This window comes from Theropithecus gelada, chromosome 1, assembly GCF_003255815.1.
Source record: "Theropithecus gelada isolate Dixy chromosome 1, Tgel_1.0, whole genome shotgun sequence".
Taxonomy (NCBI): domain Eukaryota; kingdom Metazoa; phylum Chordata; class Mammalia; order Primates; family Cercopithecidae; genus Theropithecus; species Theropithecus gelada.
This window is the reverse complement of record NC_037668.1, coordinates 91336544-91362671: the sequence shown is the minus strand read 5'-3', so window position 1 is coordinate 91362671 and position 26128 is coordinate 91336544. Positions and strand designations below refer to the sequence as shown.

Below are 26128 nucleotides of genomic sequence, written 5' to 3'. Positions count from 1 at the left end.
AAAATGAAAGTTGATGAGGGAAGGGATTTTTGTCTTTTTTGAACTCTAATGTATCCTAAACACCTAAATTGATGTCTAGCATATAATGCCCTTGATAGCTATTTGATAAATAAATGAATGAATCTTATTAATAAGAATACAGAGAATTAACAACTACACTGAATTTACAGGGCTATCTTGATTCCTCTCTCTGAAAAATAACTATTGTTATTGTCATTTAAAAGTATCATCTGCCAAATATTATACATATCCCACAAAAGATGCAGTAAAAACTTTCAAAATCTCTACTTTAGGAGGGAAAGAGAATGGGGAGGGGAATCCTCTAGGAAGAAAATGCTTGTATGTAAACATTATAAAAGAAAAATAAATATTGATTTAGAACAACCAATATTTAAAAAGGTATCTAGGGAAATCACCCTTATAGATAGATAGCCTTCATTGCTTAAAAATTACATAACCATTTTAGACACTAGAAAAGTATTAATTTTTACCTAGAATATTACCATTAATACAAAGATTATTAATAAATATTGTCTAAGTCACAAAGGATTTTGAAGGTATTAAAAATACTTGCAGTTTCATATGTTCCAAATTATGCCCCTGCAGAACTTCTCTTTGACATATTAATTTTAAAAACTGACAAATGGAAAAAGCTAAGATTAATTAGCAAATAAAAACTTAGTTCTGGCTGAGCACAGTGGCTTGAACCTGTAATCTCAGCCCTTTGAGAGGCCGAGGTGGGTGGATCACCTGAGGTCAGGAGTTTGAGACCAGATTGGCCAACATGGTGAAATTCCGTCCCTACTAAAAATACAAAAAGATTAGGCGGGCGAGGTGATGTGCACCTGTAGTCCCAGCTACTCAGGGAGGCAGAGGCAGGATAATCACTTGAATCCAGGAGGCAGAGGTTGCAGTGAGCCAAGATTGAGCCACTGCACTCCAGCCTAGGCAACAAAGGGAGACTCTGTCTCAAAAAAAAAAAAAAAAAAAAAAAAGTTCTATATCATGAGGAAACCAGTTAACATTTTTTTTTGTTTGTTTATTTTCTTCTATCTTAGCTGTAGAAAGGTTTGGAAAAAGTTATTGTTTTTAATAAAACATGCTTTAAACATATACACAAAGCAATCTACTTGCTTTTCATATGATTAACACAGGCCACGTATAGGCCAACACTTTCTTGAAATGTAACCATTATGTTTCTCACTTAGGCAGATTATTTTCTTTCCTAATTAGGACTATGGAATACTTACATAAGTACTTTCAAAGAGGGTACAACTTGACATTTAAAAAATATACAAAAAATTTAAACTTGCCTTCAACTTGACTCAGATTTAATGGCTTAATTGTTAGATAAACCATGGACCTCTGAGCTATTTGCATCCTGTACTGATGACTAATGATTTCACCATCTTCTTCTAAGAAAAAGCAACCTTTTGATTGCATGTATTGCCAGTCCTGAAATGAAGGAAAAAATTATTTCAAACAATATTTATTAAATGTTTCCAGTATGCATAGTAATGAGGAGAAAACGCAGGGGGATATAAAAGAAATGTCAAATATAATCATTGCTCTCCAGGAATGTGCAACATAGTTAGGAGGTAAAAAACAAACATAACAAAATCCAATTATAGGCAGGGCACGGTGGCTCACGCCTGTAATCCCAGCACTTTGGGAGGCCAAGGTGGGCGGATCGCCTGAGGTCTGGAGGTCGAGACCAGACTGAACAACATGGAGAAACCCCGTCTCTACCAAAAATACAAAATTAGCCAGGCGTGGTGGCACATGCCTGTAACCCCAGCTACTCAGGAGGCTGAGGCAGGAGAATCACGTGAACCTGGGAGGCAGAGGTTGCAGTGAGCCGAGATTGCGCCATTGTACTCCAGCTTGGGCAACAAAAGCGAAACTCCGTCTCAAAAAAATCCAATTATAATTGGCAGTAATATATGGTTAACACAAAGAGATAACTATACATGCAAAACAATTTACTATTATTCAAGTTACTAAAATAGTGCCTAACACATTGGCCCAACAAATATTTACTGTCTAACTGATTGGGGTGGGGAGACTGATGTAAACTGAGTGTGCAACTGATGAACTATATTATGAAGAATAGATAGCATTTCAATAATGAAAAGTTAGGAAAAGACATAAGGTAAAGAAGGGCAAGAAAAATAAAATTGGCTGGGTGCAGTGGCTCACATCTGTAATCCTAGCACTTTGGGAGGCTGAGGTGGGCAGATCATGAGGTCAGGAGTTCAAGACCAGCCTGGCCAACATGGGGAGAAACGCTGTCTCTACTAAAAATACAAAATTTAGTTGGGCATGATGCTGGGTGCATGTAATTCCAGCTACTCAGGAGGCTGAGGCAGGAGAATCACTTGAACTGGGGAGGCAGAGGTTGCAGTGAGCTGAGATCATGCCATTGCACTCCAGCATGGACAACAGGACAAGACTCCGTTTCAAAAATAAAAAAAAAAGAAAAAGAAAAATGAAGTATTGAAGAAAAGTAATAAATAAATATGTTGCTGTAATAGAGAGAGATTAGTGCTAGGAGCATGTTAAGAAGGAAGAATTAAGGATTGCTAAAATAAATATATTGAAAGAAAAAATGACTTTAAATGTAAAAGCAAAATAATTGTTTCAAGTGTAGATAACTAGAAGCATGCTGAATAAAAGTTTCACAGCTGGCCGGGTGCAGTGGCTCACACCTGTAATCCCAGCACTTTGGGAGGCCGAAGCAGGCAGATCATGAGGTCAGGAGTTCAAGACCAGCCTGGCCAACATGGTGAAACCCTGTCTTTACTAAAATACAAAAATTAGCTGGGCATAGTGGCACACGCCTGTAGTCCCAGCTACTCAGGAGGCTGAGGCAGGAGAATTGCTTGAATCCAGGAGGCAGAGGTTGCAGTGAGCAGAGATCATGCCACTGCACTCCAGCCTGGATGACAGAGGGAGACTCTGTCTCAAAAAAAAAAAAAAAAAAAAAAAGGTTCACAACAGAACAATGCTGATGAATATAAAGTATCACTTTTGAGAAAGACTTTTCTATATTGGCTTTACCATTTCTTGGTCTAGCCAAATTCCTTCTTGTCTGAATTAATATATGGGATCTCATAACTAGAAATGAGTAAAACCTGGCCAGCCACAGTGGCTTACACCTGTAACCCCAACACTTTGGGAGGCCGAGGCGGGTGGGTCACTGGAGGTCAGAAGTTCAAGACCAGACTGGCTAATATTGGCGAAACCCTGTTTCTACTAAAAATACAAAAATAGTCAGGCATGGTGGTGCACACCTGTAATCCCAGCTACACTGAAGCTGAGGCAGGAGAATCACTTGAACCCGGGAGATTGAGCTTGCAGTAAGCCGAGATCGTGCCACTACACTCCATCCAGCCTGAGAGACAGAGCAAGACTCTGTCTCAAAAAAGAAAAGAATAAAACTTGAAAATGCTTGGACACAAAGTAGAAGATTCTTTACTGAAGTTACAAGAAATTGTGTCATTACCATAGCTATGTGCAAAAATGCTTTTCACTTTATTATTAGTAGGCTTGCCTGCCTGAAATGTAAGTAAGAATATTTAGATAATCAGTTCAAGGCTTTAATAATATTGATAACTACTGAAAAGGTATATGCTAGCTCTATAACAATAACATCATAAATGTTTTCTAATTCATTATAGAAAGATTTGTTATGGCACTGCAAAGGCAAAAATAATTTACATTGAGATTGGTTTCATGTTCATGCTCACATTTTTAAAAGAAGGCTAAATTATCCTAACATACTTACATCTCATTTTTCTATTTTATGTTGTAATTATTTTCATATTTTACATTTTGATACATTTAAAATAACACATTTAAAAATTTAAAAATCTCTATAATTCTAACGCCCTACTTAGATTTTCATGTAATCCTTTCTAATACAGACCTTACGCAGAAACCTATTTTTTACATTTTAATAAACACCGCTTTATGTTCTGCTTTTAAAATTTAATTTCATATCCAAAATATTTTGCTGTTGAAAAACAATAAAGCTAGAGGACTCATACTTTCTAATTTCAAAACTTACTACAAAGATACAGTAATCAAAATGGTGTGGTACTAGCATGAAAACAGACATATAGAACAGTAGAATAGAATGGTTAGCCCAGAAATAAATCCTTGCATATATGGTCACATGATTTTCAACAACGGTGCCAAGATCATTCAATGAAGGCAAGGACAGTCTTTTCAACAAATGAGGCTGAGGAAACTGAATATCCATCTGCAAAAGAATAAATTTGGGCTCTTATCTTACGCAATACATAAAAATTAACTCAAAATAAACTGAAGACCTAAACATGCTAAAATTATAAAACTCTGAGAAGAAAACATACGGGGAAAGCTGACGCTGGATCTGGCAATGGTTTCTTGGATATGACAACAAAAGCACAAGCAACAATCAAATTGGAATTCATCAAAATTAAAAACTTTTGCGCATCAAAGGACACTACCAACAGAATGAAAAGGCAATTCATGAAATGAGAGATATTATTTGCAAATCACATATCCAAAAAGGGATTAATATCTAGAGCATATAAAGAACTCCTACAATTCAACAACAACAAAACAAACCACCGATTTTTTAAATGGGCAAAGGAATCATCAAATGATCAACTCTCTAAAGAAGATATTTAGAAGGCCAATAAGCAAATGAAGAGATGCTGAACATCACTAATCATTAAGGAAAGACAAATCATAACTTCAATGAGATACCACCTCATACCCATTGGGATACCTATTATCAAAAAAACAGAAAATGACAAGTGTTGGTGAGTATGTGGAGAAATTGGAACCCTTGTGCATTGTTGATAGGAACATAAAATGCATAAAATGGTGAAGCCATTGTGAACAATATGGCAATTTCTCAAAAAAGCAAACCTATAATTCTATATGATCTAGCAATTCCAACTTCTGGGTATAGACCCAAAAGAATTAAAAGCAGCGACTCAAACAGATATGTATGCCAATGTTCACAGCATTACTGCTCACAATAGCCAAAAGGTAGAAACAACCCAAATGCCAATTGACAGAAAAATAGATAAACAAAATGTGGTAAATATATACAAGGGAATATTATTCAGTCTTAAAAAGGAATAAAATTCTGGCACATGCTATACATGAATGAGTCTTGAAGAAATTATGCTAAGTGAAATAAGCCAGACACAAAAGAACAAATATTGTATGATTCCACTTATATGAGGTACCTAGAGTGGTCAAATTCAGAGACAGAAAGGAAAATGGTGGTTGCCAGGGGCTGTGGGGAGGGGGAAATGGGGAGTTGTTGTTTAATGAATAGAGTTCCAGATGAAAAAGTTCTGGAGATGTATGGTGGTGGTAGTGATGGTTGTACAATAGTGTGAATGTACTTAGTGACACAGAACGGTATACTTAAAAATGAGTAAAATGGTACATTTTATGTTTTGTGTATTTTACCACAAGAAAACCATTTTGCTATGCAATATTCAAAATTTCAATTTAAATGGTTCTATGATTAAAAATAGAGTTGGGGCCGGTCATGGTGGCTCACTCCTGGAATCCCAGCACTTTGGGAGGCCAAGGTGGGTGGATTACCTGAGGTCAGGAGTTCGAGACCAGCCTGGCCAACATGGTGAAACCCCATCTCTACTAAAAATACAAAAATTAGCCGGGTGTGGTGATGGGCGCCGGTAATCCCAGCCTCAGGAGGCTGGGGCAGGAAAATTGCTTGAAACTGGGAGGCGGAGGTTGCAGTGAGCTGAGATCATGCCACTGCAATCCAGCCTGGGTAATAGGGCAAAACTCCGTTTCAAAAAAAAACAAACAAACATTGAGTTGGTATACCATTACTTAGTTAACTATTTCTAAAGTGTTAGACATTTAGGTCATTTCTAATTTCTTATCACAATATTAATAGAATACTTTTTTGTCTAAATGTTTTTCTTCTGATGAATAATTTCCTTGAGAAGAACTTTCAGGCAAAAAAGTATGTATATTTTTAAGGCTATTGACATGTGTTCCCATACTGCTTTATAAAACAGTACTGCCAATTTTACAATACCACCAATGGTATATAATGTAATAATTTTACCATTATTTGGTATTGTTTTATTGTGAAAAAAATTGGGTGATGTGGGGTGACTTCATAAGCAAGGTGTGGGTACATAAAGCATTCATTATGGTATTCCATATATTTGTATATGTCTCGAGTATTTGATAGTAAAAATGGTATTGTAATAACTTTTGCATTAATTTCAATTTATCTGATTGTTAATACCAAGGTTGAACATTTCCCTCATGTGTTCATTATTTTTGTTTTCTTTTGTATAAATTACCCATTCACCTATTCTCATAACTCTATTGCAGACTTAGCATTTTTCTGACATATTTTAATAAATTATTTTGACTATTTTAGATATTAACCACTCTGTGAGTGTCAATGAATGTATTTTCTCTATTCCTTCTATTTTCATTTTGGTTATTTCTCAATTTATACAAGTTTTCTATTTTATCTTTTCTTTGGAAATTTCCTTTTCAACTGCATTTTAAGATTTTATCATTATAAGCTGAACTACACTCAAGCTTTCAGTCAGTCACTAATCAGCTGCACTGTCACACCTTTGGGGTATACAAGATATGTGTATTTTTAATTCTAAGAAATTAAGATGTGATCTTAACTTACTGAAATTTATCTTGTTAAGTATATTGCCCATGACAGAAACAAGTCATTATATATGATATTTCAACAACATCCCTATGAGGCAGTATGGGGTAGATATGAATTAGTCATTTTAATAAACAGAAAAATTGAGGTAGCCAGAGGTTATATGGGTTCAGAGTTTTATAAGGAGTTTGTAGTAATATTAGGTCTAGTGTCCAAGACTTTTGGACTCTGCATTTAGACTATGTTTCTAAAAGAAAATCTACTCAGGGTACCAAATTCAAATTTTTTATTATCTGTGATACAATGAGGTTCAAACTTGGGCTTGTGGCAGAAGCAGAAGTTGAAGTTCAACTTTTTTTTTTTTTTTGAGATGGTCTCACTCTGTAACCCAGGCTGGAGTGCAGTGGTACCATCTCGGCCCACTGCCACCTCCACTTCCCAGGTTTAAGCAATTCTCCTGCCTCAGCCTCCCGAGTAGCTGGGATTACAGGGGCCTGCCACCACGCCCAGCTAATTTTTTGTATTTTTAGTAGAGACGAGGTTTCACTATGTTGGCCAGGCTGGTCTCGAACTCCTGACCTCAAGTGATCCGCCCACCTTGACCTCCCAAAGTGCTGGGATTACAGGCTTGAACCACTGCACCTGGCCCAAGTTCAACTATTAACGATGAGTAATGATACACAGGCTTTCATTTAGCTTCCCTGTAAATCTCTTGGATGGGCATATATATGGACTAACAACAGATGCTGGCATTACCTCAGACTCAACTGTCCTTAAAATAATCAACATGACCTTGGATGGTGATGACTGCTAAAGAATAGAAATGAAAGAAATGCTATACAGTATTTAGACAATTTACATGTTGAGACAGTTTGAATTATGATTCTGACATTAAATAGAAAACATTTAAATGTTTTCAGTCAGTTTTGATTATAGCATCAGATGGAATTTCATCTAATATACTTTATATTTTTTATATTTACCTATTTGGAAAGGTAAAGGATAATACTTTAGAATTACAAACTCTTAAAGGTAGAAGAAATCTAAAAAGCAATCTAGTCCAGACTTCTCTTTTGATAAAGTCTGAAAAATAAAGTGATATATGTGTAAAGCTATAGGTCTCAGTTGACTGCAGAACTAGAACCAAAACATAGGTCTCCTTACTTTCTCTCCAGTGTGTAAGTTATATTCTAAGTTCTGTTCTATTTCACATTTAAATATCTGCAGTGATTTTTAAAGCCAGTTTTTAAAAGAAACTTTGTGAATATGATACTACTACAATAAAGTATGGTAAGGCATTATCATTCAGGATTCTACACATTTAAGTATTAAGACAAACTTAATTATTTGGTTTTCTTACTTTAAAAATGTAGCATTTAGTAGCAGGAAAATTTCTTAAATTTGTATTGTAATCATCAGCACAGCAGCCCTACCCCCAGCTTTAAAAAAATGGTTAAATTAAGCTTTTAAAAATAATGTACTTTACCTGGTACACTGGTAGTAAACACCATTTGTGCCACTTAGGAAACTCAAAGATGGAAGAATTTTTCGATGTGCTGATGCTACCTCTGGGGCAGTGCCACAGATTAACAGGACATGGCTTTATAAAATTTAACAGGGGAACAAGTTAAACATTTTTATTCTAAGTCTTTCCTAAGTTCCATGTCTAGAAAATAATGCTATAATAGAAGAGAATTTGTGAGTTTCTTTGGAAAGGCAGACAAACTACATAGTATAACATTAAATATGGATTAATAAAGCTGGAAAATGGTAGAACAACAGTTATTAAAGACAAATACCACATTATTTATATCAACCAAACTTCAGTGTAATAAACAGATCAATTTGAATTCAAAATAACTCCACTAGGAGAACTTATAGCTCCTACTGTTCAACAGGAAACATTCAACTTAAGATCTGTCAGAGTTATTAAACATACAATGCTTATTCAACTTAAAATTTCATTTCAAGGCTGGGTGCGGTGGTTCATGCCTATAATCCCAGCACTTTGGGAGGCCAAGGTGGGCAGATCACGAGGTCAAGAGTTCGAGACCAGTTGGCCAGAGTTCGAGATCAATTGGCCAATATGGTGAAACTCTGTCTCTACTAAAACTACAAAAATTAGCCAGGCATCGTGGTGCACACCTGTAGTTCCAGCTACTTGGGAGGCTGAGGCAGGAGAATCGCTTGAACCTGGGAGGCAGAGGTTGCAGTGAGCCGAGATGGCACCACTGCACTCCAGTCTGGGCAACAGACTCTGCCTCAAAAAAAAAAAAAGAAAAAAGAAAAAAAATGTCTTTCAAACAAATAGACTTTCAATCATACAAAAGTTTTTCTCTAGGACTTAGACTAAAATGTTATGAACTAAAAGAAAAAATTACTGACAAATTGGCTGGCTCATTCAAATAAATCAATTTGAAAGGATTATAGATTAAGCTGACAGTTTGAGTATTAGGAGAAAAATGAAAGAAGGTTGAGTTTTGAAAATAATTTTAGAATGAGAGTAAGAAATTCCATATGTGATATAATTTTTTGACATTATAAAGCAGAAATAAAATAATAGCTTGTAATTCTTGTATAGGGCATGAGGTGGTGCTGTATTCTACCAATTTGAGTACATTCATATAAGTGCAAACTGAACTATTATTTCGTTTATTTGTCATATACAAATTTTACTTATTTTCATTCATAATGTATGAGGAAACGCTTAAAAGTACAAAACCAAATACTAAAGCCAAAAATTCTAGTTATCAAAACAAATATATCAGTATAGTTACATTTTTCTTGGAACACTGTAGTGAATGAAAATGATTTAACATACAAATTCTGTATTATTAAATTTTTCAGTGAGAAAGAATTATTAAGCAGTAGATCTGCCATAGATTTAGTCAGAGGAGGAACTCAACACTATCATTATCATCACTATTGTTTTTTATAAAGATTTCCTATGTCACATACTTATTAGGAGGCTATTTGCTTTCGGATATGGTAAGACAGGAAGGTAACTGGTTGTTGCATTTTTTGTTATTAAATAATTGTAAACTATACATACTTAAAAAATAAAAACTTAAATAGATAATTTATGAAGGGTAAAATTGATGTGGCCTGAAATCTAACTGACAGGTTGAATTGATCAACATTTTGAAAATGTGAGAAACTTATAAGAAAATTATTATATGGAGCTTTCACAAAAATTAACAGATAATGAACCATTTGGAATTTAAAATGTTTATATTTGTATTGCCATATATAGACATACATATAACATATAAATGGTATATAATATAGATGCTATGTTTTGACATTATAATATACAGGTTGTACAACATATGTGTGTGATGTGTGTGCATATGTTGTACAATATACATGTATAAAATATAAATGTAGGCACACTCTAAGAATCTGAATATAGGAAGTATTGCATCTCTGGAGTTTACAACTGATAGTTTGGGGCTTACTCTAATTCTAGACATGACTGGTCTTAGCAAGGAAAGTGAAGCTTTTCCTCTCTGAAAGGAAAATTCCTGACATTCCTTGATCATCACAGAATCTAAATAAATGGATAGAATTCAGAATTTTAAAAAGAATAGTAATATAGTAACTACGTATGGCCAATAGAAAGTAATATATGTATAGTACCTGTAAGGATCTTATTTTCCTTTTGTAATTCAAGTCCTTTACCAATTGTGTGGATTTATGGTTTAAAACTTGGCTTACTCTTACCTATCACAATTTTCTAATTTCTGAAAAGTCTCTCCTTCTCTGTCCCAATTCCATACTTTTCTGTTCCACATGAAGTTGAGATACCTAAACTTGTTTAAAATAAATGTAAAGTATCTGGAAAATTAATTTAACAATCCTTTCAGTAATTTATTCTGTATATTCACAACCAAGTACTTTTCAGAATGGTTATAAAACCTCAGGAATATATGAAATTTGTGAAATAAAAAAAAGAAAACTTCAAGTATTACAGTTCTTTTAGAATTTGTCTAGCAGGTTCTCTGTTTTTACCAGAAAACCTCCCAAGAGGAAACAAGAATTAAAGAAAAATGTGGCCAGGTGTGGTGGCTCACATCTGTAATCCCAGCACTTTCGGGGGCCAAGGCGGCAGATCACTTGAGGTCAGGAGCTCGAGACCAGTCTGGCCAACATGGTGAAACCTTGTCTCTACTAAAAACACAAAAATTAGCCAGGCATGGTGGCATGCACCTGTAATCCCAGTTACTTGGGTGGCTGAGGGAGGAGAATCACTCGAACCTGGGAGGCGGAGGTTGCAGTGAGCCAAGATCCCGCCTGCATTCCAGCCTGGGTGACAAAATGAAACTCTGTCTTAAGAAAATGCATAAATAAACAAAGAAAAGAAAAGAAAAATGTAAACAAAGAACTGAATGCTGCTAACAAAAGGGTCACTTACTTTAAAAAATAATAATTTCAGCTCATCTAAGAAATAGCAGATAGTAAGCAACAGTGGGCAATACAAGATCAGAAACAGGATATTAAAAGGTAAGATATACACAGCTATCAATTATTTCCAAAAGGCATTATATTTTATATGAAACTTGCAGAATTAAAAAGTTGACAGTATGCCCTTTTCTTTTAATCATTAAATTATCTTAGTACCTTTTACCTCACTCCCAATTATCATCCACACCATTCCCTGTTCTTGAATTTGATACAAAACTTAAGTAGTCTCTTTGTTAAATAATCATTATGACTTACAGACTAATTTTGGCATTTTTCTATTACACCTGCCCCAACCTTATTACATTTAGGTACTATCCTAGGCCAAGTTATCATCACTTTATATTTGGAAAACTCTATCAGCCTCTTAGATGGTGTCTCTGACGTCTCTATACATAATACAACAGTAGATTAACTTTTCTTAAACTATACTTTCATCATGTAATTCCCACACAAGCACCCAGTTCTTAGTTCTATAATATTAATACTAGTATTTATTAATGTTCTTTATAATAAATAGTATTAACATTAACACTATTATTTATTAATGTCCTTGGCATTGTGCTAAATGCTTTACATATGTTTACGTATGATTTAAATCTTTCCAAAGCACACTAAATATAATTATTCCCTATTTATGGATAAGAAAACTGAAACTCTGAAGGGCTGCTGACTAATTCGCCCAAGGTCAGTTATGAAGTGATAAAGCTAAGATTCAAGCCGAGGTAGATCTCTATCCAAAACTCTAGATCACTAATCTCATCAACATCTAGAACACTGGCCCAGAGTAGTCATTCAATAAATATTTGTTGAATAAATGAATGAATAAATACTATGCTACACTATCTTGGTATACTCTTAATAGTCAAATGAAAATTTATATTTTTAAATTCAAGCTCATATTTTACACTAAGCAAAATAACTAGCACACATTACATGCTTAGTGAATATTTGTTGAATTGAACTAAATTTTTAAAATTATATTGGTATGAGCCCAACTAATGACACAGAGACAAAGTCTTACTATAACTTAACATAATCCACATTAATATTTATTTATATCTCTCTTTAGAGTGGCTAAAATTACATTTACTTGTGCTTCTGAATCAGGTAAACCGTAATTATGTAACTAAGTTAATTTTATTAATAATTAATTTAGTTGCAAAATACAAAAAGTTTCCACTGGTGGAAAATAATATTGTTGGAACACTAAATATTGTGTATGAACATGTTGGACATGCACACCAAATTGCTTAGGGTGTATAGATTCCTAAACAGTCTGAACAAAATTCCCTGGAGATAATGTTTTAAAATTTTAATATAGAACAAATGTCACTGTCTAGCAATTTAAAGATATAAGGGACTTTAGAGTTCAATAACAAATACAGAGTTGTTATTTGAAACAAAAATGTGGCTCTTGAGAACAATCAGTTCAGTTTTCTAACAGCAGTTATAGTATGTGATCATAACCATTTTTTCCCCTTTTACAGAGGTCTCTAGGTGCACATTTTTAATGTATCCTAGCAGTTTCCAGTTAATGTTTTATATTTCTGTAGCTATTATTTTCTGTTGAAGGAAAACTAGTAAAGGTTGAGTCTAGAAAGGGAAAACAAAGAAAAAAGATCAATATTAACACTCTACAAATATTGACTTAGCAAAGTGACTTTGTTGTCATTCTCTCATAGGACTTGAAATTGAATGAATGATTTATTTATAAGAAACACTTATGGTAAATATTTGTTAAACAAAACAAAAAATTTGCTTGCCAAAGTATATAACTTGATAATCTACTCATCAAGTTATAAAACTTGAGTGTTACCGTTTTCAAACTGAAGAGCTTATAATAATATTCATCATTTTTAATTTAAAAGTATTACACTAGCTTATAGGTAGAAATTCCACAGAAAAACCTTGAATTACTTCATAAACTTTACTGGTTCCCTGTAGACACTGCATAGTTATTAATAAACTTAATGTCAAATTTTTTTCAGAAAAAGTCATCTCTGTTAACTTAAAATACTATACCTTTATTAAATTTGGCTCCGTTAACTTTGAGTTTCGGTTACCATTAGCCCCCATGGTAATTGTGAAGGAAACAGATGTTTTGAACTTCCTGGTTGCTGACAGTAAAGAACTCCTGGTGTCACCTGCAACAAGTAATGATTATTTGGTCTCACATTATGAAAAGTTGTCAATAGGAGTTTTTTTCCAAACACAATGCAGTATAAAAGATCTATTGTATTACTTTGACTCTCTTTGTTCTCCCCATTGAAATAAAGTCAGAAGTTTTATATTTATCAGGCTTTAATGGTCCCTAATTTATGGGCTACTAATAAGAATTCTTATTTGAATATGTCACCTTTCAGTCTGAAATTTTAGTTTTAATAAAATATAATGAGCATAGCTAAGTCAAGTTCCATAATAAAATTTTACTTCAATAGATTTTTACAGCTAACAGAGTCTAGAAATGATAGCTAACAAAAGTTAGATTCTCATTTGTTTTATCACTGAGAAGCTGAAATGGAAGGAAAAATTTATCTGAATATGACTCTTCATTTCTGATCAAGAAGTTCTTAGTGTTAAAAGTAAATACCTTTATTTGAGAATGTTTCCTGATCGGTTTTTCTTATGATTTTAGGTGATGGTTTTGGTACTGGTGATGGGTCCCTTTCAGGGGACCCTTCAATGTGGTTTCCAAACTGGTGACGCCTCATTTTACTATCAACCTCTAGTTTTTCTAGTGTAGTCTTGAGACATTGCTCATTGGTTGTCATATATAATTTACAAAACTACAGGAAAAAAAAAAAGTCCAGTGGGTAAAACTATTCAATCATACATTGGGGAAGAGGAGAAAGCAAATGCACATTAGTAGGCAAGGAATAGACTGATAGATGGAATATATTTCCTATTGATGGTTACACATTTTTTTTTTTTGAATCAGATTGACCAGCCTCAAGTGACCTAGTGAAATGTAGCCGTGATTCAATGAGGAGGTCATACTCTGAGTGAAAATAAAATGTTACACAAGGAGAGGTGATTTATTATTACTTTTTTTATAAGACGTGTAGACTTGCATTTGTTCAAAATAATTTTTATGATTCTTCTACCCCAGAAAAGGTACATTTCTGAGTAGAGTCTCTATGTTTATGTGTGTATCTGTTTTTTAACTTGGTTATATTATTTTTAATGTAGTCATCAGATTGCAATTATGGGACTGGAAAAATTAAATTTCATGCACAATATTTAAGGATGTCATTGCCAATATTAAAAAGATGCATCCCTTTAAAAATAATTTTCTGACATGTTAATTAGTTGACATGTTAACTGATTTAATTGCTTCACAATGTATACATATATTAAAACATTACATGTACACTGTAAATATATATAATTTTTATTTGCCAATTATACCTTAATAAAGCTGGGGAAAAATAAAAACACTTTTCCAACACAGTATGTACATTTACATCAATGTGAGCTTATGTACCTTGATGTAGTCAAATTTGCCATCAGCATTTACATCAGTCAAATTTATTATGGCATTTACTTCTTCTCGAGTCATCTTCTCACCTCTCTGAAAAACAAAAAAAAAACGAGATTTATTTTAAAGCAACATGATTACTACTTTGTTATTCACAGGGATAGTGGAAGCACATTTTAATCTTTCCCATAGTTTTAAGGTATTGCTTCATTATAAATTATGAGTATTATATATAAAGAAAGAATGAGGCGGCTATATAAATTTCACAATTTTATTAAATTTTGTGAAAGTGTGCTGAATTTCAGTTTACTAAATAGTAACTAAAACCTGAATACTATAGAGTCAGTTATAACTGCTATTGAATTTAGGGGAATGATATTTTCTAACATTGTACCAAAAAGGAGAATGGATTCCTAATCCCATTTATACTTGGTTTTCCTTTTACTTATCACATATGGAACTATCACTGATTTTCAAAGAGTTCTGGACAGGAACGAATTAAATAGGAGCACAAGGGGGTGGTAACATAAGCTCAATTTTATACTTTATCTTTTATTTACAAAGAACCTTTCATCCAGAAGGATCCCTAAGTACTTTGTAAATAACATGTAAGTAATTCATTTCACCTCTCAATGAAATAGTTATTTTTAATGTAGACTTTGGTAGTTAAAGCTAGATTCCAAGCTCTTTCACAAAATATGCATATTACAAAAGTTTTACTGATCTTACCTTCGTTAGAAATTTATAAAGGTCAGTGTGTAAAATACAGCCATCATCATTTACATCTAATTGCTTAAATGATTTTAGTAGTTCTGCTTTTGAAGTAGGTTTTTCCTTCCTTAAAATTATACAAAAATCATCAAAATTCAGTTTGGCAGTTTGAGGAGTCCAATACTTATTAATGGTCTTTTGGGATGGATTTCTTCCTGCATGCTGAAGAGCTGCCCAACAAAACAAGTATTATTTGTGATTATAACACTTGGAATTCGTACTTAAGTGCATTTTTTTCTTCAAATCACTATGTATTATGATATTTAAAAAACACTATACATATACCAGTACATTACCTTTGGTGTTGATTTATCTAGTGATACCAAGATAGGCCTGACTTTGAAAAACAAAAATATTGCCAGGGGCAGTGGCTCATGCCTGTAATCCCAGCACTTTGGGTGGCCGAGGCGGATGGATCACAAGGTCAGGAGTTCAAGACCAGCCTGGCCAAGATGGAGAAACCCTGTCTCTACTAACAATACGAAAAAATTAACTGGGCACAGTGGCAGGCGCCTGTAATCCCAATTACTCAGGAGGCTAAGGCAGGAGAATCGCTTGAACTCGTGGGGGGGAGGTTGCAGTGAGCTGAGATTGTGCCACTGTACTTCAGCCTGGGTGACAAAGTGAGACTCCATCTCCAAAAAAAAAAAAGAAAAGAAAAGAAAAACAAAAATATGTATGCCACCACCTAAAGATTATTTAATTATTAACGCCAGAATTAAATAGATTTTCCTTATTCTGACAGTTTGGTTCTCAACCTACATGGTTTAAATAATTACCAATATCTGATTACTTAAGAGCTTCTAAAAGCTCTTCTAAAAGCTTCTAAAGGAAATACAAGATTAAAAACAACCATCCATCCACTTAATTGTTTGGGGGACAAAAGGATAACACAAAAAGTGTGAATTAGTACTTTTTCTGGCTAAATAAATACCTTAATGACTCTTCAGCCATAAATAAGAAGGAAATCCTGTCATTTGCAACAAGATGGATGAACATGGAGAACAACATGTTAAGTGAAATAAACTAGACAGTGAAGACAAATACAGCATATCTCACTTGTGTGGAATCTTAAAAAAAAAAAAAGTTAATATCATAGAAGTAGAGAACAGACCAGTGGTTACTGGAGACTGGGAAGGGGAACTGTAAGTACTACCTAAGTACAGTGGGGGTGGGGGAGGATGGGGAAAGGTAGGTCAATGGGTACAAAGTTACAATCAAGATAGTGGGAAATAGGTTCTGGTATTCTATTGCACAGTATGGTGACTATAGTTAGCATTAAGGTACTGTATATTACAAAATAGCTAGAAGAGAGGCTTTTGAATGGTCTCACCACAAAGAAAAGATAAATGCATGCAGTGACGGATATACTAACTACCTTGATTTGATCATTATACAACATAGAAATGTATTGAAATGTCAAATTGTACCTCATAAATACATATAATGTGTAAATTTAAAAAACAAATATCTTAATGAAATGAGAAAAGCATTCATTTAAGACTATCAGTGTCAACAGGCATGATATCTAAAATGTTCATCATTGCTAGGTACTAAGCTTTCAAAAACATTAATCATGTTCCAAATGTCAAATATATGCACATAAAGTATCCCTTTGTAGTTATGGCCCTGCTAAAAATCAAGAATGTCAATATACTGTAAGAGAAGATTATTATAGAGATGCTATGGTCAAACTACTCTTCATTTTTAACCACATCCTTCTATCTATGGAGAGCAAAGAAGTACATGTGAGAAAAGCTTTGTATATTTACGTATGACATATCACACTAAACACAATAGTTAAAGCAATTGCAAATATTTTGAACAGCTGAATAGAAGTAACTTGGTAATTTGCAAATACATCTCTGCATACTGAAATATAACATTTTCTAAAATGAACCAATGATAAATTTCCTAAGCACCACAGAAGGAATTAACATAATTTTAAAAGATACAATTGTCCTGAATTGTACTGCCAAATTCTATTACAAAATCTTATATTGGATAGTTCCAACTATCTTTATAGGAATTCACAAGATCTGTGTATCACCAATCAGCATCAAAAAACGATAATTTGGATATTGTACAATTTAATGTAATAAGGACCAATAAGTATAAAACAATTTCACTAAAGAAATATCCTCATGGAGATAGAAACCAGATCAGGGTAACAAATACAGATATAAGTGAGTCAGTTATATTGAACATTATTGTGCACTAGTATAGGCTGATTTTTGTTCATCAATACAAACTTTTTAGTTCCAAAGAAATTTTATCATCTAGGATGGGCGTGGTGGCTCACACCTGTAATTTGGGTTTACAATTACACTTTGGGAGGCCGAGGTGGTTAGATCACCTGAGGTCAGGAGTTCGAGACCAGCCTGGCCAATACAGTGAAACCCTGTCTCTACTAAAAATACAAAAATTAGCCGGGTCTGGTGGCATGTGCCTGTAATCCCAGCTACTCAGGAGGCTGAGGCAGGAGAATCGCTTGAACCCAGGAGGTGGAGATTGCAGTGAGCCGAGATTGCGCCACTGCGCTCCAGCCTGGGTGACAGAGCAAGACTTCATCTCAAAAAAAGAAATTTTATTTTATTGTTATTATTATTTTTTTTTTTGAGATGGAGTTTTGCTCTTGTTGCCCAGGTTGGAGTACAATGGCGCAATCTCGGCTCACTGCAACCTCCGCCTCCCGGGTTCAAGCGATTCTCCTGCCTCAGCCTCCCAAGTAGCTGGGATTACAGGCATGCACCACCACGCCTGGCTAATTTTGTATTTTTAATAGAGACGTGGTTTCTCCATATTGGTCAGGCTGGTCTCAAACTCCCGACCTCAGGTGATCCACACGTCTCAGCCTGCCAAAGTGCTGGGATTACAGGCATGAGCCACCACACCTGGCAAGAAATTTTATAATCTAAATAGGAAGTCTACATCTGAGTGTAAAATTGCTATCTATGGCCATAACTTATGGGTAATAACATATTAAAAATCCATAAATAAAATTCTCTTCTCCTCTAGATTATGCCAGTGACTTTCAGAGCTAACAGAAATTGCAGTTGTGGTAACTGCCATCTTCCATACACCTATAAAGGCTTTGTGGAAATTCGTTGCATTGGAGATAATATAAATGTTTTTATTTCCACGGTTTTATTTTGGATGTCGACAAAAGTCCTGATTACCACACTGCCCTAGCAACAACATGTAAGTAAGTATTTTGCCTAGTGTGTAAATGAACTATTCCTTAATTCAGCTGTTCACAGAATCTAAGAAATGGCATATGTGTTTTAGGATTCCAACTCCAGCCAACTCCTACCCTTTAAAAGCTGGGAATACAAGTAGATGTAAATGAAGTTGTAATTTTTTTTTGCCTCTAAAATATTTTTATTTTAAAAAGGCTTAGTGTGCAAAGATGCTCATCATATTGCTACACTACTGCTACTAATAATAAAGGAAACAATGTTCAAACAATCAAGGAGTAGTTAACTGAATCACGGTACATATACAGAATGCACTTACACAACTACTAAATTTTTTTTTTTTTTTTTTTTTTTTTGAGACGGAGTCTCGCTCTGTCGCCCGGGCTGGAGTGCAGTGGCGTGATCTTGGCTCACTGCAAGCTCCGCCTCCCGGGTTTACGCCATTCTCCTGCCTCAGCCTCCCGAGTAGCTGGGACTACAGGCGCCCGCCACCTCACCCGGCTAGTTTTTTCGTATTTTTTAGTAGAGACGGGGTTTCACTGTGTTAGCCAGGATGGTCTCGATCTCCTGACCTCGTGATCCGCCCGTCTCGGCCTCCCAAAGTGCTGGGATTACAGGCTTGAGCCACCGCGCCTGGCCTTATTTTTATGACAATGAATATTATATAAAATTTTCTGCAAAATTTCTTCCTTATTGTTAAGCCTAAAGTGCCTTTTGTCTAAGGTTCTTTTTTTTAATCTTTAATTTTTGGAGGTACATAGTAGGTATATAAGATATTTTGATACAGGTATGCAATAATTACGTCAGGGTAAATAGGGTATCCATTGCCTCAAGCATTAATCCTTTGTTTCAAACAATCCAATTATACTCTAATCATTTTAAAATGTACACTTAAATTTTTTTTTTTTTACTACTGTCACCCTGTTGTGCTAGCTAATACTAGGTCTTATTCTTTCTATTTTTCTATTTTCAATTTTCTCCCCCCACCCCCACTACCCTTCTCAGCCTCTGATAAACATCATTTTACTCTCTATCTCCATGAGTTCAATTGTTTTAATTTTTAGCTCCCATATATAAGAACATGTGATGTTTGCCTTTCCGTGCCAGGCTTATTTCACTTAACATGATGACCTCCAGTTCTATCCATGTTGCTGCAAATGACAGGATCTCATTCTTTTTTATGGCTGAATGGTACTCCACTGTGTATATGTACCACTTTTTTTTTTTTTTTTAATCCATTCATCTATTGATGAACTCTTACACTGCTTCCAAATTTGGGCTATTGTGAATAGTGCTGCAGTAAACATGGGAGTGCAGATATCTCTTCAATATACTGATTTCCTTTTGGGTATATACCAAGTAGTAGAATTGCTAGATCCTATGGTAGCTGTATTTTTAGTTTTTTTAGAAGCCTCCAAACTGTTCTCCACAGTGGTTGTAGTAATTTACATTCCTACCAACAGTGTATGAGCGTTCCCTTTTCTCCACATCCCTGCCAGCATTTGAAGTCCACACGAAAGAAAATTATATTTTATGTTCCGTTTTGAGAAAAAAGGTGTGTAACTTTTTCTCACAAGTGGTAGCTTAGCATATGCTTGCTGCTATCTTTAGTAACAAAGAAAATACTGTTTTAAAAAATGTACTGGTAATTAGAAAATAACAACTTTCTCAGAATAAAATTAATTATGCCAAAACATGTACTCAGTAAGCAGACATACCCATATCTAAGAAACTGATACAATCTATTTCCTACTAACTTTAATCTCTAGGTTTAGAATTAGTTGGATCTAATTATTAAGTTTGATGATAGTAAAAATATTAGGTAGCTGTAGATGTTTAAATTTTGACACCATGATATGGATCTTTTGTCAGGGTTTACTTTTAAAGTTCTGACATGAGTCTATAATGCCTGTATTATTTATAAATTGACAAAAAAGGAACTTAAAGCTATAATAATGCTACTGCTCTATCCGACCTTAAAATGGAAATGCACATGTTATATGTATAAGTGGCAGAAGGATATAGATGAAAGACATAGCAATAAGAAGCAGCTCTGGTTCATGTTACTCCTTTTTAAAAAATAGTTCATCTAAAATCAATTATTACAACGTTAACAGAGTATTCCCCTCTAAAACCAAAAGTGTATATAACACTGAAGGACAAACACTGCATTGTTATCCTCCCAGATAATTTTATAAGATTGATAACACCTTAATAATACATACACATTGATTCACAAACTAAATGCCATAGTAGTGGAAGGCATGTTAAACTTTTAAACTTAGCAGATTCCTTCTCTTAGTATATTTTCAAAACAGTAACAACAACAACAACAAAAAATCTCAGACATTTTAGAAAAAATGGCAAATTAGAAGTAATTTTAATTTACGGGCCAGGCATGGTGGCTCACGCCTGTAATCCCAGCACTTTGGGAGGCCGAGGTGGGCGGATCACCTGAGGTCAGGAGCTCGAGACCAGCCTGGCCAACATGGTGAAACCCCGTCTCTACTAAAAATACAAAAATTAGCCAGGCATGGTGGCATGCACCTATAATTTCAGCTACCCAGGAGGCTGAGGCAGAAGAATCACTGGAACCCAGAAGGCAGAGGCTGCAGTGAGTTGAGATTACGCCACTGCACTGCAGCCTGGGAGACAGAGCAAGATTCCGTTTCAAAAGAAAAAAATTTATTGGATGTCTGCCTAAACATTTAATGTATAAGAATTAAACACAAATACTTAAAATTCAAAATAGAGCATGTTAGTAATTTTAAAATAATGTAAATCAAAATTAAACATGACTTTAAAAGTCAGTCATGTGCATTTGCATTTAAACTACTTTACAAATAATATATTTTATTTGGACATCAAATAAATTTTAATCTTGTCAATTCTTGTATTCCTCAAAATACATTTCCTCAAATAGATCTTATTGGATACAAACTCAAGACACTGCTGTAAAAATATGTCAGGGTTTTGGTTTAAGATAATTCATTCTAAAATTGGTAAAATAACTTAGCTTCTCTACCCATAAAGTTATTAGCCTTGATGAAACTGACATGAGTAGTCAGTGTTATCTAGTACTGTTGTTTATCACTCTCTCATGACTAAAGACCTCCAAATCATTTGATACTCCTGGCAAGGACCAAATTTGGTGGTTTTGGGGACCTTTGTAATGAGAGGAATTTTTAAATGTGATGAAGGACAGAAGCAATAAAAGACAAAACAAAAAATAAAAATAAGAAATAAAAAAACCCAAGCTCAATTCTCTTTTAAAAGTTCACTTATCTCTCAATACTTCACTTTTTTCAGACATTCCACCCATTTTTACATATCCTTTACACTTTACGGGTCAAATCCAGACTAGTGACTTAGAGGCCAAAAGTGTTTTAATTTTATTATGATAAATCTTAGAGCACCAAAATGAGAATTAAAAATATCTTAAGCAAGTAGTAATTGACAGAAGCTTTCAATTACCCATCTAGTTTGTATAAACATTGAAAGTTTTATTTGTAGTTCCTAGAATATGTAACTATATAATATGACATAATAGCTTACTATAGTTCCATTGCTCAAGCTTCACTAAGAAATTGGGATGATTCAACAAGGTAATTCTAATTTCAGTCTTTCTGACCTATTTATTAACTTTCAACAAAAAGGTGAAAGATTTAAAATTTTAAAAAATTTACCCAAGTAAAGTTGATCTTTAGAAATAATGTTTTCCAAGCTGCTTTTGAAGACAGTTAAGTAGGCAGCTCTACAATTCATATAAAATATTTCCTCTTCAGTTAGTGGAAATTTCTTTGTTCGAGGACTCTCTGAAGGTGTTGATTTCTGACTGGAGAAAGTTGCATCGCTTCGTGGACTGATCGCCATTCTATTGAAAAGTAATTTAAAAACTTGTTTGTCAATGTGAATCACTAAAATGCAAAGGTCACCATGTCTTTCACATACAGGGAGGAGAATTAAGATTTCATACATAGAAGAAAAAGATGAAAATTTATAACTTTTATGAAAAAATCGAGATATTAAGAGTTTTATATGTGGAAGAAAAAGATGAATATTATAGTTGTATATGGACGTATTATACATTAAACAAGAATAAGCCCTTGCAGTTGATTTCTAATTTTAGATATATACATATGTATATATACAATTGTTCAAGTATGTAATAATAGCCAAAAGAACAAAGATATATACAAAAGAAGAATCACTGAACAAAGGAAAAGCACACATCTATTCTCTCAAAATAAGAAAGTCAGATGAGACTCTTCATCAGGTTTTTAAGAGGACCAAATCAGTTAATACATGTGAAGCATATACAATACTGCTTGGCACGTAATAAGTGCTAAGTCAACTGCAGATAATGAGAAACTCCAGAATAATGAGAAACTCCAGAATAATGAGAATTTGGATATGAGTGGTAGTTGGCACCCATCTTCCACAGCAGGATCAGCAAGATCATTTCATTAACATCTCAATAATGCAGCCCCACATTTCAAATAGCTATATTTCAAAAGTGTCATTTATAACATTATCATAGTTTTACTGTGTTCCTTTATTAATAACAATGTTTGAGGTTGATATAGCACCTCTGTACATAAGAGCTTAAAGAACTGTCATACATCTTGTCTTATCCCTATTACAGTGGTCAGGTATTTTTTCTGTCCGTTTTACAGATGAGGAAATTGAGGGGTAGCGATGTCACCCAGCTAGCAGTAAGTGGCAAAAAGCCATAAATTTCACTAACAGTTTATTCTTTGTTAATGTGGATATAGGTTTACTGAACAATGGTTACTATGGGTTATCAGATTGGTCTAACAGCTTCCAACATTACTCTAACCAGCTTTGACTTCTAATATACACTCCAGCCAACTAAATTGAATATTTCAAGTTCAATAATAAGATGATACAGGTAGGGTCCCCTTCAGGACTCATTGGATTCCTACTCAGGAGACCTAAATCATTTGCACCTTTTTGAATTATATAGATCTTTTACACTTGGGAAAGAAAGATAATAATTGCTTACCATGGATGAAGTAACCTATTTATAATACACAGGCCGCCTGCCTGACACTTTCATATTACACCAGGTTTAGAAGGACCCCACAGGGATGTGGTGTCACAGTCTGGTTACTGCAAATTGGTATTACTATAATTAAGCATCAGAGTTTTAAACACATATGCGTGCATGCATCTCCTCACAAGTGTGAAAGAAAACTGTTTCAAGAAGGAAGGGAGAATGAATTTCACTTTGCAATAAGCAATTTTAAAGTGTAAGTATTTTTTAGGATCGTCCTCAAATATTCTTTCCAAACAAGGCAACTCCCTCACGTGGAAATCGCAAGGCAGAAATGTGCCAGAATTTTATTCTTCTCCTTTCTGTGACGAGAAACCAAACTGAAGCTTAAATAAACATATAATTGCACCCCCCGCAGGCTTGGAAACCTCCTTTATTTAAAACTCCAGCCCGAGACTGAGACAGGGGCCTAGAGAGTACATTGCAGCAAACGGCTCCATAAATAACCAGCCACACAACAGCAAGAAAAATAAACTGTTAACAAGCGCCTAAGGCTTCTACCGGGCCAAGCGAAAACAGAAAGCCATCCAGTCACCGTCCCTACACAGTGAAATACTTTCACAGGTAATCTCGGGCACCATCTCCCTATTTTTGTACCCCTCTGGAAATAAAACCGCATTTACATGCACATTGTAGGTATACACATGGACCAAATGTTTATGACAGAGAAGCAGACAAAGCAGGGGAAGGAGAAACAGCCACACAGAGAGGGACAGAGGGAGCGAAGAAATAGAGACAGTGAGCTGTTTGCTACCTAATTCTAGCTCACAAACAAGGAAGCGCGGCCAATTCTCTTCGGCGATTCCGCGTTCCCCTCACCGCAGCCGGACAGATCTCGGCCTTTCTCTAATCACCATGGCAACTGCACCTCACCGCCACCGGAAATAAGATGCAGAGCTCTTCCCCAAACGATCCGGCTAGAAATCTAGGAAGCGCTGATCCAGAGCGCACAGAGACAGCTGTTTTGTTCCTCTATCGCGGGGCCAGATAGAGGAGCCGCGGTATGGCCAGAGTAGTGACAGAGAGTGCTCTGTTATACCCAGCAGAAACTGGGTGCTCTCCTGGGCCTAAACTCCCCTCCCGCTCCTTTGCTCGCTCACACCCGGCTCCTTCGTCGTGGGGAGGGTGTTTCCGCCCGGCCGCGGTGGGCGTGACGCAACGTCCAGCGCGCGCTTTTCATGCCTTGGTGTTTCCTTTGGCGGAGTTTCTGTTTTCAGAAGATGCTGCGTTTGTTTTATTCAGCGGCAGTGGTGCTTCCCCGAATCTCAGAATGCCGTAGGTATCTCCTCCCCCGGGTATTGCTGTTTTGGGGGGCCCTCTGCAAGAAGAGTAGATGTTATGTGGCCCAACAGCCTTTCTCGTTTTCCTATTTTTTCGGAGTATAAACTTGTCTCCTCTGTCGACAGACAGTTCTCGCTTGGTACCCTCAACTCTACGTCTCCTCCAGCGGTACTCATACGACAGTCCTCCTTTGCTTTCTGTTTCTACGATGCTTTTGACAGATTTTGTAAGCTGTGGGCTGTATTTAAGGTGATGTCTAACTTGAAATAACATAAATAAGGTTAACACACAGAATGAAACAGAGTAGATAAAAACAGGCCTTCGTAGTTTGTCAGTCCCTTGCCTTCATTAATGTGGCGCGTTCATATAAACCCGTGGGAGAACTCGTGGACTGGGTCTAGATACCTGGATTCCAGTTAAGACTCTTTCACTGTTGGGCAAGTCACTTATCGACCCTGAGCTTCGGTTTTCTTATACAAATAAGTTTGTACTGCATAATCTCTAAATTCCCATCCATGACCAATAACCTGATTATTGAGAATGACCATAGTGGGAATAGGCATTGTGCTAGATAATATTCATCTATTTTTCCTATCCTTCATCCATCCCATATTGAGATGCATAAAATAGTTGCTACCCTATAGAAACTTAAAACAAAAAAAAAGTCATTAAAGGTGGGAGTGGGGTGGATATCAAACACCTGTAATTCTTCCCTGGCTGTCCTTATCCTCAGGCTGATTTAGGTACCCCCTCTAGTGTAACCTATTCCTTAGTTTATTTCAGTATTAAGTAAAATGCAAAGTAACGCAGCTGGGGAAATATTTGCATCAAATAGGAATTGACATGAAAGGGGAAAGCTGTACAGAAATGATAACATATTTATTCAATCACGAATTACAATGTGGGTGCTGTGTTAATCAATTTATCTGCGTTTTTTCGTTTAGTCCTAAAAGACTTTAGGGGATAAGAGCTGCTATTATCTTTACAGATAAACCCATCACCTAATATGGTGTTCAACACAGCTACCAATAAATGCATGTTTTACTGATGCCCTTAAAGCTTATGGATTATTGAGGAGGTTTTCCTTTCCCCAGAATTAAGCAAAGAGACTTGTCTCCCTACTCTTGCATTATAAAAATCATCCAGTTCTCAGATAAACAAAGCTGTAAAGATAACGT

The 26128-nt window shown here is 35.2% G+C and overlaps 2 protein-coding genes and 1 non-coding gene across 11 annotated transcripts in view; 2 read left to right on the top strand and 1 right to left on the bottom strand.

The window, feature by feature from the left end:
• Positions 1-24824, bottom strand: part of EFCAB7 (EF-hand calcium binding domain 7) — a 60657-nt gene extending 35833 nt beyond the window's left edge. For 2 of the 3 annotated variants that reach the window (XM_025356075.1, XM_025356065.1), the window contains exons 1-7: positions 24424-24824; positions 22279-22466; positions 15354-15565; positions 14631-14717; positions 13737-13932; positions 13169-13290; positions 1314-1455 (exon numbers count right to left, since the gene is read on the bottom strand). In XM_025356075.1, coding sequence (XP_025211860.1) covers positions 1314-1455; positions 13169-13290; positions 13737-13932; positions 14631-14717; positions 15354-15565; positions 22279-22465 — 946 coding nt within the window. In that variant the 5' untranslated portion in view covers position 22466; positions 24424-24824. The remainder of the gene's footprint in view (positions 1-1313; positions 1456-13168; positions 13291-13736; positions 13933-14630; positions 14718-15353; positions 15566-22278; positions 22467-24423) is intronic. The other variant, XM_025356055.1, reaches the window with a different exon arrangement.
• LOC112615780 lies at positions 10645-10705 on the top strand. The gene has a single exon (XR_003117467.1). It is a non-coding gene; the product is annotated as a U7 small nuclear RNA (small nuclear RNA).
• Positions 24556-26128, top strand: part of ITGB3BP (integrin subunit beta 3 binding protein) — an 86913-nt gene continuing 85340 nt past the window's right edge. For 5 of the 7 annotated variants that reach the window (XR_003115597.1, XM_025356100.1, XM_025356110.1 and 2 more), the window contains exon 1: positions 24556-24944. Coding sequence is in view for 5 of the 7 variants with exons in the window: in XM_025356100.1 (XP_025211885.1) it covers positions 24673-24944 (272 nt within the window). In the remaining 2 variants the exon portion in view is untranslated. The remainder of the gene's footprint in view (positions 24945-26128) is intronic. The other 2 variants (XM_025356143.1, XM_025356133.1) reach the window with 1 other exon arrangement.